The 15,960-nt window shown below is 35.7% G+C and overlaps 1 protein-coding gene across 1 annotated transcript in view; it reads right to left on the reverse strand.

Annotated features, from left to right (window-relative positions):
• The window catches only part of LOC139147062 (uncharacterized), a 57,200-nt gene extending 41,952 nt beyond the window's left edge, over window positions 1–15,248 (reverse strand). Inside the window, exons 1-5 of the mRNA XM_070717915.1 lie at window positions 14,577–15,248; window positions 13,971–14,007; window positions 7,863–8,315; window positions 6,688–6,846; window positions 4,320–4,418 (exon numbers count right to left, since the gene is read on the reverse strand). Coding sequence (XP_070574016.1) covers window positions 4,320–4,418; window positions 6,688–6,846; window positions 7,863–8,315; window positions 13,971–14,007; window positions 14,577–14,636 — 808 coding nt within the window. The 5' untranslated portion in view covers window positions 14,637–15,248. The remainder of the gene's footprint in view (window positions 1–4,319; window positions 4,419–6,687; window positions 6,847–7,862; window positions 8,316–13,970; window positions 14,008–14,576) is intronic.
• Window positions 15,249–15,960: the final 712 nt, after the last annotated feature.

Consider the following 15,960-nt stretch of genomic DNA (forward strand, 5'->3'; position numbering starts at 1 on the left):
GGATTAGAGCACTTCCTCACATCTCTGTTTTTGGTGTAAATATGGCCAGTCTAACCGTGAAATTAGATTAAAGCGCTAAGGACATTTAACAGTTTGAAACCTCTGCAGACTATGTTACCTTTAGTATTCCCTTCCTACATTTTACCAAAGGAAAACGCTGTCATTGTGACAATAAAAGTCAGTTTTATACGTATTTTGGCTTAAGAATTTTGTTTCAAAGGAACAGGAAATAGATATTACCAACGGATAAGCTTTGTGTTCGTCCGATATGGTAAACACACAACTGAAGGAAAAATAAACCTATATTTCTTCTGATTTATATTTATTCAAAGGTAACATTTCATTCCGTAAATTGCTCTGTCAATAAATGGTATTTGATTTTCTAAGCGACATTTCAAAAGCTGTCTTTGTTAGTAACCACAGCGACTGTTGCGTCACACAACCTCTCGTTCTATAAAATACTGACGTAATTAGAATTCTAAGTCAATTTCTAAATTAGGGGAAAGCGGGAAGATACCGTTGATTGTGTACATACATAAATCAAGTTACTGTGGTTCTTTGATGTAAATAACCATTTTTTTACTTGGTATGTTGCTTTGCAAATTGCGTTTGCTGGTTATTCTGGTATAATTACAGTGGCATTACAGAGATATTAAGATCTGTCCATGATTACGTTAACATTAATGCTTGAGAACCTGAAGGTAATGATGTACAGCTGTACATGGCATAACTTTTGCGTTTGCTTTGGTTGTCTTACTTTGAATTTGCATTTTAAATTTAACGACTTGCTTTTGGAGTTAACGATGCAACCGACCTTCCACAGGATAGTTGGTTGCAATTCTTAATCTAGTTTTACGACTATATGAGGTACTCTATTGTTATACCAGGTACTATATTGTTTACATTATGTTCGTATTAGAACGTTTTCCTCTCACCGTGTTCAGAAAGATCTTGGTAAAACCTTAACTGACCCAGCATGACAACAGGCCGGAACTGTTGATATATTAGCTACATGAAAAGTAGATCTAGTTCCATTATTAGAATCACGATATGGGACTAATGTCGTCACAGATACAGACATCTTAAAGTAGAAATTGCATTTGCTTTCCATCTTAGTACTTACGTTTTTTGTGGTTGATATTTGCAAACAGTGTTTCTCCAACTCAGTGTACATCATAGATTACTTAGTCACTTTTTACATGACATTTTAAGTGAAAGGGAAACAAATGACTCATATCGTGGTTTGACAGCAATCGTATCATATTTTGTGCTCAGTTCTAACGAGAAATAAAATTGAAGTTTTTTTATGCACAGTCATCAGATCTTATTTTAATGCTATATATTATTTGGTTTTCCGTAAATATCCAACTTAATGATTTCGTTCATGACTGAGGACACATGTCATATCTAGAGACCAGAACAGGCCTCCATTCATCTACCCCTCACGCTACGGACGCCTGCTTCGTGCTTCGTCGATTAGGTTCTGTAACAAAATGTGTTTTTACCGTGTCATGCATTTAACACTATAGTCGTTGGAGTTCAGTTTACTTGTTTTTCCCTCATAGCGTTAAGTATATCAATCATGCAGGACAATCTATTCGAGTGGACAAAAAACATTAAAAATAAGTTAAATCGAACAAATATTGAAAAAATATTATTCAAATATTCAATCAGCTTTAATAGTATCGCACGATGTACATTTTAGTTGTTGTGAAAAAGTAATTGTCGATGACATAGCCATGGAAAATCAAATCGATGTGCATATTTTGGACATAAATTCCTCTTGCTAACTTTGAAAGAAATCAGCCTTGGCACATGCTATGTTTACTTAAGGCTGTAGATGTGAAAAATGAATGAATTGGCTGCTTTGCGGCCATAGTAGGATTGTAACCCGAAACAACTCGAATTGTGTCCTTGTACAAGCTTCAAAAGAAATTAGTCATGGCGTAGAAATAGCAGTAGCTATGGAAATATTGCAGTAAAATGACCACAAGGCGTCCATATTTGATTGTATTGCCAATCGCGTGCATTTGTGCGATAGACAGTTGTGTCTTTGTGCTAACTCTGAAATAAATCGATCAAGAGATCTCCGAGAAAAGCTTGCGGACTGACGGACGTACAGACGGTCCGACGGACGGACATGGCCGAAACATTCAATTCCCCAGACTTACAGGGAAAGTGACTCTAGTAACAGCTATTCCGGACATACCAAGAAAATACACCGACGACCGAAAATTAAGTGTTAAGGAAACTTTTGCTACCAGTGCTGTCTTTGGTTGCCAGTACCACCTTGTACATAATATGTATTGCAGCCTGACCTAGTGACTTGAGATTATCTTTCAATCAATACTCTTGACATCCCTCAAATCTCCTAAACCTTGCTAAGGGGGTGTAAAAATTTCGGTATAGTAAAGTTTTTGTTTCGTTTAAGCAGGAAAAATCTACATATCACTCAAAAACACAATTTGCTTTCTAATGGTAGGGCGACATCGCATAAAAACAAACTTATGGTGGTGTTAGTATATTCAATCAAATGTCCTGCAGTACAAAATTGACGATAAACACACGTTACTGATATAAAAATTGCTTTGAGTTATATTATCCAGTTTGAAAGGACAAAAATTTGCCTGTCATTGAGTTTTTATTATTGTGTGAAGTAGGGTGAATAGGTACAATAGAGCAACTGATAGGACGTGTATGGTTGAGTAGATGTCAGTGTGCGTTCACTCTCGTGTAAAATTGCCATATGAAACTACAAAATAAACAGTCAAAACTCTTTTCGTCTGCTTTTGGTAAGATTGAACAAAGGGTGGACATTTTAATTGAAATTCAAAATACAAACGTTTGAGGACAACTTGACTTCCTCGAGTAAAAATATTTATTTGTTCATCTATATTACTTGTACAAGGATATCTTATTCACGAAAATGATATTCGAATTTATTATTAGATTAAAAGAGACATCGTCAAAATGAGGACATTTCCAGCACAAGTTTATGATAATACAGCAGGTACACTGTAAGATGGGAGCGTGCGATGAAAACTTCAACTCTCCTGCAGTTTGATTTCAACCGACCGCAGAGCACTCCTTGCTAAGGCATTGCTCATCTGAAAAGATAACCACTTCTGAAGTATCTGTGAGGAAATCCTGTTAGTTCTGCAGCGGTCATCTGGAATTATAGAATTCTATTCCGCCATCAAAAGTTGATAAATGTCCGTGTCATGAATTCGTATTGAACTATATATACAGCTTATGTTAAGTTTGAAGGTCACAAAAAAATCTACAGTTTATGGGTAAAGAGACTTACCCTGTCAATATTATCAAGGGGAATCGAGAGATTAATGAAACTGCTGACTGGCAAACGGTGTCGGTTTTAGTAATTAAAGATACAAACGAAGATACCTTAAGAGTATTTCAATGGACGTTTCTATAAAAGATATTATTAACAGTAATGGCGTAGTGATTATGATCATGAAAATTTGCCGATAGGACACTCATTGTTGAGTTGGTTCAAGAAATACCAATGTAATTTTATTCTCATGTCTCGGGTATAGAAGTTTATCATAATGCCAGATTTCTGGAAAATACAGTCGTACTTTTTCATCAATTGAAGTGGCGAGCAAGATTAAAGGAACTCGTTTTATAACTGCGCATATTCTTGGTGAAAGTGCCCTAATTTCCCCGCAAAAAATTCAAACCAGTCTTCTTGCTCAGTTAAAATATATTTGACGCCACTTTTAGATTTAGCGTGAAGGGGGAAATTTTCAAGACTAAATTGGTAAAAGGTCTTTTGACTACAGTGTAAATGTATATGAAGAACTTGATAAAGGAAGACAGGAAAAAATCATGCGTGGGTGCATTGCTTTATATGACTGTATAGATGATGTTTTCATCCTTTTGATGACTGATTGTATTACATTACCATTCGAAAGAAAATTAATCAACCTGAATGCATTCTTTATGGCCCGTTGTCTGACATTCCAGTACCCGCTCCCCATGTCAACCTTTGCCGCCATTTAATATAGCCACACATCGACAGTCAGGGTTAGTGCTAACAAAGCACAATATGTCAATAACAAAAGTTGCATACACCATTTTCATTAGAGAACCCGAGAAAACAGGTTAACGAAAGAAAACTTGTCCATCCTATTCAGTGCAGTATCGAAGCTCCTCACTGTTCTCTGGAATTCTAAAGGCTTCCGGAACACCAATGTTTTCTGTAACACCAACATTTTCTCTTTCGCCCCTTGCCGAGAAACTTATCACGTTCGTCAAAATTGTGTGCTGCCTTTGTAAGCTGTGCTGTCTTTGTAACTTACCCACAATAATAGCATTTGCTGCCTTGATATAAATTGATCCACCACCTCTCGTAAAGTTCGGAATGGCGTCTTCTTTATCTTTCGGTACACGTACACCTCCTAAAATGTGAAGTGAAATGATGGACATAAATCGTTTGTTGCCACAATTCCTTTCCATCGAGGATTAAGCAAGTAAACGGGCGATACAACCAAAGATCAACCCCTAAACATCTTTTGAATTCATAATACATTTTAAATGAAGATTGGGACGCCTCTTGTTGTTGAACGATCGATATCTGTAACACTGAAAAATATAGAAATGTAGATGATAGTTTATTACTGTTAGGTATGGTATTCTGCGAGGTATGGATTTCATATTGATTGATCTGATCACATTTTACAATTAATATTACTCGTTTTGAATCATTTCCTGAGGAAATTGAATAAACATTCATCAACAAGTTTTGTTTTTGTTCAAACTCATAGAAAGTAAAGAGTTACAAGATAATTTACGATAAATATATAAAATTATAACTTGGAAAATGACTTCTTTAAAACCGGTATGTGTCTTCTTTGTAATGCACTTCAATAAGTGTCGATTGGCAATAAGCTTACAAAATTTTATGTACTCTGATATCAATTGATCCATTGTGAATCTAATATAACCTGCTCAAATGTGTTTTTTTTTTCACAAATGACTTGGCAAGTTAAAAGAATGATGTCGATAGACGTAAACAAAAACAAAACAATCTTATATTTTCGCTTACATAGTATTGATAGTGGAGTATAAACGGAAAACCACACTATCAGCTTTACAATGGATGGGAGAGACAAGAAAGCCCAAAATCGACACATTATCAATCTAATTGTATGACTATATTGACCCACTTGTATTTGAGTTTACAGTCTTACAAGCAGTGAACTTTTTATCATGTCTTTATATCATTAATATATTTGGTAAGCTCAGTAAATCTTTGCGAATAGAATAAGAAAATCAACGCATTCTCTATGTGTGATCGACAAATATGAACAAAAACTTAAGAAAAAGCCACGTAGTTTTTTTTAATATTTCAACTCATGAACTTTCTGAACCAATTGTCAAAAATAGTGTCGGCGATAAACAAATCACAGAACTGTTCACCTCAAAAGCAACAATGTCAAATCCACTGAAAGCGCTATCAGAAGATGCACAGACTGTTTAAGGCAAAATTTGAATGAAACAAACAAAAATAATTTTTTCTCCAACTTTGGTTGCAGTGGAATTATGTTCCATGGGACAGGCTACACGGGTAAATAAGTTGGTAAATTATTCACTGGAAAGACAAATTGCCCATATATCCCTATTCAATTAGATGCCTTTATAAGTTTTCTAAATCCAGGCATTTGATGATGAATAATAAACACCAGAGCTTCCGCTAGGATTTTCACCTGCGCAAGGTTGTGCGCAAATGTTTTTATATTTGCGTAAAAAGTATCAAAAACGCGTACAACTACATCTATGTACCCATAAATTAGCTACAAATTCTCTGTCGACGGTTTTCATTTCTTTACTTTTCCTGTCTACTACTTCCGACGATGTTTTTGCTTTTTGAACTCTATCATCGCTGCTTTTAAGTCAAATTCGCCAAATCTTGGCCCTTCCATTGTATTCACCATCAGATTATTTTATGACATCTTCACTCATACAACTACGTTTCGATGTTAATCCTATTTTGGGTACTGAACCCACGTTCACATGGGACAGATAAGACTGGAATCACGGCTGCAATCATGGCCAATTTTGTTGCGATGGAAACATGGAAACTCACTGCTGCTCGGTGGCTGGCTACCGTCGATGGTTTGCTTGCTTGACATCTTTTCTACGTTCACACGTCATCCTCTTTAGAGAAATTATATGGTCGAGTTGCGACGACTAAAACATTTCCTCGAAAGAACATACAGAGCAGTGCACGTTACTACTTTTGCTCTTGCCTTTGTTACGGAGACTGCGTTTTTTTCAATGCGTATCGGATTACGCAGACGTCCATTTACTTTGCGTACTTCAAAGTAATTATGCGTGAAATACGCAGAATTTAGCGTTAACGGAAGCTCCGAAACACCACAAGTTAATCTGTCAAATACAGCAAGGTTGACTGTATGGAAAAGTCCTAGAACGAAGGAAATATTCAAATTGCTCTTCTCCTGGATAGATAGATCCCTTGGTGTTCTACAGATTCAGTACGCCCACGAGATCACATGACCACGGCGCAAACAAACCCGCGTTTACAAACTCGCATAGAAATACGCGTATTTCTCTGCGCGTTTGTGCACTTGGTTTTACTTATCTTTTGATCTATTCGAATTTCGGGCATAACCCATTCATGTAGTAATGCTTTAAATGGCTACCAACCTGCACTGCCTCCTAGAATAACAACACCATCAATCTGGTCAATGCCATATTGTTTCCCATAGTCGGTACCATTATCATTCTTCCAACCACCCCCTTTACCACCATGTCCACCTCCTCCTGCAAAGTCCCCCGATATCCCTGCTCCAGGGCCTAGAGACCCTGAATTTGGAAACGTGGAACAAAAATAGTATTACAATCGCTGTTTTGTTAAACATATAGCACACACATACATCTGATACATAAACTTACACTACACACGTACGTAAACATACACACACAAACACACACGCACGTACGCACGCACACGTACATACATACATACATACATACATACATACATACATACATACATACATACATACATACATACATACATACATACATACATACATACACACACACACACACACACACATACATACATACATACATACATACATACATACATACATACATACATACATACATACATACATACATACACACATACACATACATACATACATACATACATACATACATACATACATACATACATACATACATACTATGCCTACGAACTTATCTGCCCACTTACCCACCTACCTACCCACCTACCTACCTACTAACCGAAAGACAGACAGACAGACAAATATATAACAGGCAAAGGAACAAGTACATAGGATGGGAGGCCTACTTCAACCAAAGCGTGATGGTAATTCAATTTAGTGCTTTTATTGTTTGTAAATAGAACTGGTGTTTGAAGATGAAACTACAGAAAGAAACGACAATAAATAACATTTGCATTGTACGGTTTGTGTCTAGAGCTGAATATATTAGTTCACTGTCAGAAGCTATATAAGCTTATAGAAAACACTACTGCCTTGGATACTATTAGGGTAATGGCACGGACGTTGTTCGTGTGATTCCAACAATTGTCTTTCATTGTAATTCATGAGCATCCGTTTCTGTTCATAACATTTGATTTCAAGGGAAGCTTGTGATGTCAAATTTTTAAGGCTGTTCGGTTTCCAGAATTATAATTAGACATTTGGCAGTTGTGATGAAAAAATCCTATTGTTTGTCAGTTATACTATGAAAAAAAACAGTACTGTGTCCAAAGTTTAGTTTGAAATGCCATTCAAAATAATCATCAGCGTTTTATGCGAAGGTTAGAATAACAATGAAGTCCTAACCTGCAAATCCCCCGAGATAATTGCCATCCTGTGGTCCTTTGTCGCCATCAAGGTTCAAAGATTGCTTTATTTCAATATTTCCGTTTTCACTTTCCAGCGACAATGGGTTTTCGCCGACAATTTCAACAGGGCAATGCAATACGAGAGTTCCGTTAAATCGAAAACGTGCCAGTTCAGCACTCCACGTAACTCCATTATCATCTCCATAAACGTACGTTGTGGAAGAGCCTTCATACGTTACGTTGATGAGTTGAGGAGCAGGCGTCGATGACACATTATAGCTGATATCGGTTCTATTCGTATAACTATCTGTTGTGTTCAACCCGTCCAAAGCTGTCGTGTTGAAAATACCAGTCGGACCCTCGGGAAAGTAGTATTCTTCGTAAATATGTATCCATGTATAATCAGAAGAATTAATGACAACCTTACCAGTGTCAAATATGTGATAATCTCCTAGAAATTGAATGAATACAGCCATGATTAAGTTAATTCGAAATTCCTCTTATAAATTAACCAAACTCCTTTACTAAATTAACTAATCATAAAAGTCAATAAAATAAGAGAAATATTTTCATTTGATATGTCAACACGCTTAATAAAGACCACTTTATATTATTATTACATGACATACTCGCATATTCAAGGGTAAATTTCTCTTAAGTTGTGAACTCCCTTGCTATGTACATTGATTGATCTTTTGTAAAGGTTATATTCTCCAAATATTTCGTAGAACGTCTGTATATTTCATGTCCGGAAATATTTCTGGAAAATGTCCTTGGCACAAGTTTAGAGCCATCACCATATTGATGTGATGACATATAATACTATGTACTGGAAGCATACGATATTATTCAGGTAAACAAGATCTACGTGACAATTCCTGTACTGATGACAGTTTCCATTTGACTAGTGTAAGTCTTATACATTTTGAGCATCGTAAGGTCAGCGGCGACTGTTACTGTCAATTCACTGTACTTAATGAGTTCAATTCTATTTTCTGTGCCACCAGGTCGTATTAATCTTAGTTTATCGTTTTGAGTTTGTCAGTATATACCAGAAGTCAATATGCGCAATACATTGGTGTATTGATTGAGTACAGTATCAAGGTGCCGTACCCATGTCGACAAAGTAGCGGGCATCTTCTGTATCATTACGTCCTAGAAGTCTCCATAGTTGAATTTTAAAATGAATATACTAAGCCAGTGTGACCCATAGCATTCTGTAAGATGCTATTAAGAAAGCCCTGGGGAAATATTGGTTTAACTGGGAATGAAATGTTGAAGAGTCGTCTTCTCGAGATGATACTATGGATCAGTGTCTCACTTGACCTGATTGGGATTTTGTTTTCATTACAGGCTTCGAACATGATCTTGAATAACAAAGTCGTTTTGTACATTATGTGTTGAATCTAGTTTTAATAGCCAACGGAACCGTCTTTATCAATCTTATGAAAACAATAAACGAATATAATTACGATCGAGAGCAATCAAAACTTAATTTTTAATGTTATAGTATTACATTAGCATCCTATGAAATGATGTTAAAATAGGAATAATTAACTACGTTATAGTCTAGTCACTTTTTCATTTTCATTCTATTTAAATGTATTACTCATTCTTTCATACTCTAGTCAGCGTCAGATAGGAAAAAATACCTAGAAACTCGCGATATCTTGTCTTTACTTTTGCTCTGTATGTCAATGAGGGTTATTTTTATCAGTGTACGTCAATGAGATGAGATCAAGACACAGAGTGAGATGATATCAAGACACAGAGATTCACTTGACAGAGACATTAGATTCATAAAGATAAACAAATGAAGAAATTATACTGATGCAAAGATACGGAATATTGACAAGAAAATAAATAAGAAAAAATTATGGTGGCGTTGCACTCAACCCACACATTTTTTTCAAAGGAATATTTCTCACCAAAGATGACAAGGAAACCTTCTCATACTATATATTTTCATAAAACAGAGACTCTAAAGTTTAGTATGGTAGCAGTAGTTTACTCGAAGGATGAAATTTAGTAAAAAACTTGATATTATTTTCTGAAATTTAAAATTGTACTTGAAACAAGAATATATGTAGAAAAACTGACCATTTTATTTCATATAGGCCTAATCTACCCTAATTTTAAAATGGCAGGGGTTGAAAAACCGACACTCAAAAAAAGTGATTAAAATCATGATAAGCAAAATTAAAATGCTTCTTATTCAAAATGTAAAAATTTCATCGCCAATAATATTTAAAGAACATAATGTGAAAATTTTAGAAAATTTGACCCAGCCAGAGTGGAGTTAAATTCTTTAGAAATCTTGAAATCGGGAGAAAAGAGAAGCGAGGAAAGGTGATTTGCATAAAATTATACATGTACTTCTTTGTCACCCAATTTTCGACTGCTTGACAAGCTAAAAGGTGAACCCAACCAATATTTTAATCTTTGTTATAAAATTACTGTAACTTGAAAGGGTCTTTTCAAAAAAGTGATTTTGAGCAAAATACGCTGTATTACGTGCAACTCCACCTTAATCACTCCCAAATGACCAGTTGACACTTAACGGCATCGGAAAAATTAATTGAAAACGTAATATTTGGACAGAATATATATTTGATTATAAAGTGCTTAAAATTACATGTCATGTTGATAGATTGCTATGTCATCTATAAACTATCCATATAGACGACTACCCATGTAACCTTTATTAATGTAGCCAACATACCGAGGATCATAAAGTAACTGTGGGCTTTTTCTTCAGTTTTGGCAATTTTGTAAATTTTTCAAGGAGTTTTACGAAAAATACTCATGTTTGATTTGTTTTATTTGTTTGAGTGACAAATATCTGTAATTCTGATCATTAAAGCAAACATAACATTCACTTCGTACCAACGTAGATATTTGATAAAACTACATGAAGTCTCACTAAAACCAGTAAAATAAGAACAGCATACAAACTTTCACCGTTCCGCTGAATCAGGGCATAACATTATATATTCGATGAGTTCAGATTAAGACTGTTACATTTTATAATTCATGTACTGTACGACTACACAAAGGATATATCAAACAATCAATCTTTGAAACCCAACAAAATAACACGAAAAATTCAGCCTGGCTTTCTCGCTTCACCACGCTTTTAGCTGAAGGCTTTAATTCTGTGATTCTGAGCCGCCGAACATAAAATGGAATTATGGCAGTCAGCAATAAAATTAATAGTTTATCAGTAAACGTAAAACGTTAGCCTTGTATCCTGTCAACCATACAGTTAACCTTTGCACTGCATTTGTTTAATTATCGTTGCTGCCTGAGGCACATTTGTTTAACACAGTTCTAAGGAATATAATTTGAACTTCCATGAACAGCAAAACAATTGTACACCTTGTGCAGAATTGATAGTCGATTGGTTTTGTACACAGTTAAAATGTTATCTGGTGTTAGAAGTAAATGCAAGAATATTTCACTGGCGCTGTGGGATCGTTTGAATTTTTTGTAGCAGATTCATCAAGTCTAATTCAGGGCATTTAACCCAAATGACTCTCTGACATCTTGCTCCAATAAATGATGGGAACATGATCCTAATTTGAAATCAAGGGGTTTCACCATTTAACGTTTATATAACTGTCAATGATTTATAAACGAAATAAACTCCTCATTTGTTGGAAATTCGTGCGATGTTTATTAAAAATACGTTTCCATCATAAATCCAAAATTCGAAGATTTGCCGATGCCCAAAGCATACAACGTGTATGGAGTAGTATGTGTTTCTGTTTTCATAGTTGATATTTCAGATATGTGAATTGCTGACATAATAAGGTTATCAATCTTTGGAACGTCATCTAAACATCTATCTGCTCTTAAAGTGAAAAATTAGGTTGTTGATGGCCTACTGAATTTGAATTTTGAATGTTTTAGTCCGCATGACAATTCAGTGTATGAAAATCTATCACGTGTTTGTGATTCTCAGTCTGGTGCTAAAAATATTGCACTTTGAGGTAGCTATATACCTTATAGACACTTTCAGATTTTTATTTTTTTCTCACTTATAGAAGTCCCAAAGCCCAATAAATTATATATATTTCTGAAAGCCCTGATATTGGGAAATCCGACTGTGTACAGTATACAGTCATTATTTACATAACGGTCACGTGACAAGCGTTTTGTTGAACCTTCCAAAATTCGGTTTTTTCTCCTTTTAGCAAACGCTGCACGATTTCCGGTTGAAATTTGTGAATTGACAATCCTTCAAGTTGGTAATACCCTTTCAAATTCATGTCTGGGATTTCCTTTATATGCCTTTGTTTTTTTGTTATGCACTATTGAAGGTGTAAGACTAAGGTGCTTTTCAAGGAATTGCAATTGTAGCGCCATATAATTTGAATGGAGACTCGGAGAAAATATCGCAGACACTGATTTGAAGGGTATTGCCAAGGCTTGTAAATGCATAAATTTCGACCGGAAATGGTGCGTTTTCGCCAAAGGGAGGAAAAACCGAACTTTGGAAGTTTCAGCAAAACGCTTGCCACGTCACTATTATGAAAATAATGACTGTATGCTGTGCGCGGTCGGATTTTCCAATATCAGGGCTTTCAGAAAATATATACTTTATTGGGGTTTGGGACTTCCATAACTGAGAAAAAAATAGTGTCTATAAGGTATGTAGCTACCTTAAAGCTTCTCCTGTCGATATATTTTTTTGGCGTGTGTGTCGTTCAAAACTAGACATAACATATCTTTACCATTATGATACACTAATTGGAAGCAATCAAGGGAAATCATTTTTAATTTCATACTGTGCAAGTTTAAAATGCGAGTCATGACGGCGATTTTTGTTTCATGTTTCTTTTACCGGCAGTGTAAGCTAGCCAGCACTTCAATGAATACTCTACTGGATGCCGACTTTACACTTCTTTGGAGCTACTTTTTACCGAGACTTAGATTACTAATGTATCGCATGCTGAGAATATAAATATTGCATCAATAATTTTAGGAGATGGCCTTAGCCTACAGCATGCAATGTAAATAGCATCAACTGTATTTGGCTGTCGTAACTGGAAGAAGAGCTCCGGGGTTATTGATACCGTTACTGACTCTGAAAACGCCATATGCTTTCTTAATTGCATAGATACAGATACTGATCGACGATATAGAAAATGTTCTACATTTAGCGACACGTACTTTCGGTTAGTGCCTGGAGGATCCACGTATCAGCAATATATCTTTCGTTAATAGTCGGTAAACGGTTATTTTCTAAAGTGTTTCTTGAGTAAGTTGTAGAATAATCAACGTTGCGATTGTGTACCAGCGATCGTATCAATGCAGACGGTCGTCATAACGACATAACAGGTTGTGATATTTTCACATGCAAGGTATTAACAAAACATCTAGTATTTTCATCTCGCCACCGCCAACTCGGCACGACTGAAGAGATGTGGGCCCTTACTAAGCTGTAGGGAAATTCAATTTTGTCTAGAGCATGTTTGTATTTATTGATGGTTAGGGTATGAGATCCAGTGTGCTTCAGGTAAGCCTAAAATTTACATTTAATCAATTTAGCCTACAGGCATTAATTCTATCTCTTACTTGCCTTTGGATTAGTGCAACATCAATATCCTATCTATGGTAACAGTCTTAGAAAACCAAGTATTCAAATATTGAAGTTTCTCCTCTATTATATGGGACCAAACAACGCAGGTCTCGCTTCGTTTCCTACACATCATAGTTATCACATCTAAAATATAGCATTAAGGCATGAAAATGGAAAATGGAAAATCAGACATTGGTCAAATAGAAATATGTAGTGTGTATTTTAAGGACTAGTTAAGTTTGAATGCCGTTAACATACCATCGTGTTGATGATGAAGACGTTTTCAAACCCTGGCAAAATGCAAAATGGTTACTATCGTCAATGTCTACAAATAGCAGTTGGATTGGACACTCTGCATTGAATCCTTGGGAATATGGTCAGTCATAAAAACATACATGAAACATTGAGCAGACAAGTGTAAAATGTTGTAACATAATTTGCCGTTGGTACAGCCGAATAAAATTATATTTGATAATTAGATATTATTTCGAAGATCAAAGATGAATAACACGTATTTCTTACCTTGAATTATCGCGCAACTGACGTGCAAACGCAGCAACTGAAATAAAATTTTTAAAAAGTTTGCTGTAAAATATGAGCCCGTCTTGAAGACTGCATGTGCAACAAAATCATAGTAAGGTGGATAGAAAGTAAAATGCTATATATTTCAAATGAAATACTATGGTAATGTTCACGTGGAGCTGGATATTTCATTGATAACTGTATGATTCACGATTTGCGGGTCACTTCTTACACGGATTTGAAATTTGTGTACTGTGTAAACTATACTCATATGGTATCGATGCCCATGAATATGACAAGATCACCTATATAGAGTTAATAATCAGTTAAATCAACCTAGACCAACATTTCTCTCAAATGACAGGGCAAATATTCGTCAATGACATTTTTGTAATAAGACAATAATACTTTGGATGTATAATTTGAAGTAAATTGGGAAAATATAATTACGTTTGGCCCGTGAACTCCAAGAAATCAATATGTTCAATATATCTAGCTCTACTTTCATGGGACATTTCTTAGGTTATGTGTTACAGGCATCGGAATGTGTTTGTTTTATGACCCTCGAGTAAAATAGTTAATTTTCATTGTAGATTCTTTACTCACATGAAAGAGAATGACTGTAGCGTACCAGCCAAATCCCTTAGATGTGTTGCTGATTGTCATTATGACGCTACAGTCTGGAAGTTCTCCACTTTCAAGGTAGGTTTCAATGTCGATTATGACGTGTTAATCGGGCAGTGGCGCTGAAACATGGAAGTTTCTTCTGGGATTCACTTCTTCTGCTCAGTAGAAAGTCATCACGTATCTTCGAATACACACAAACATACGTATATAACGCGGACGTAAACGTTGACTATACGCGGTATTCAGTAATTACGTCTAGTTTAAATACACACCATGAGATCCGACGTCATAGATGAAGAGATGACTCTTGGAATAATATATTAGGAAGATTGAATGTTTCCAAGTTGTTGTATTGTAGTTGTTCGATGGTTGAGTTAAATGTTAAGTTATCTTACTGTTGACATCCGTGTTTCAGTTGAATGGCTTCATCAAATGAAACTGACATTTCAACCTCGGCCATATTCACTTATTCCAGAACATGCTGAGGGTATAGATTACCTGACTATGTCCTATCAATACATATTTGAAGCATTTCACAGGTTATGATGTCACTCACTTTCCAAAACAACACTATTCACACGGATGACGGTCCAATCTTTACCAGCACTGCTTTAAAACTGACTGAACTGTATTTCACAGAGCCAATTTAAATGATAACCTACGCGTTTCAGTTGTGAAAGCTGGAGTCTCGTAGCCAATCAGACACAGTGTCCTGTAACATTATGTATGGATTCATTAGCGCCTTCCTATGCTAGCCCTTTACCCATCAGTGTGCATCCGACAACCAATTAGATTTATGTTGCCTAGCAACAAACAATCGAGGTCATCTTCATATGTCAAATGGCGACAATTGGAAGGAGCGATGTAAATTGCGGTGAAGAAAATACTAAGGTTTGGAAAGTGATGAAGCGCCTTTGTATAAACATGGTATTTCATTTTGATATTTTCTTTAATACATTGTCAGGGAAAACTAAAAAAATTAAAATTACTTGACAGAGCGCAGTTAATTTTGTCAAAACTTTGTGCTTGATACGGAGACTATCCAAAGTGTACGCAATTTGCTATTGGGATCTTATTATTTTCTGTTTGATTTTAAACTTTGTGTATGTGTATGTGTATATTTGATAGTCTCCAACGAAGTTGTGTAAAATAAACGTCGAAGCAATTCAAATTCAATTCAATAAGCAATGCCGCTGGATCAAATCACATTAAAGTCTCTTTACCGCAGATGGTGGACAAGTTTTCGCAAACAATTTCAATTTGCATTTTCTCTGCTGACATCTTTTTGAATGATCTTATGACGTCCTCGTTTCGGTTTGCCGTTTTGTTCGGTAAACTTGCAGTTATTTTGTTTGCTAAGTCC

This window comes from Ptychodera flava, chromosome 13, assembly GCF_041260155.1.
Source record: "Ptychodera flava strain L36383 chromosome 13, AS_Pfla_20210202, whole genome shotgun sequence".
NCBI lineage: Eukaryota > Metazoa > Hemichordata > Enteropneusta > Ptychoderidae > Ptychodera > Ptychodera flava.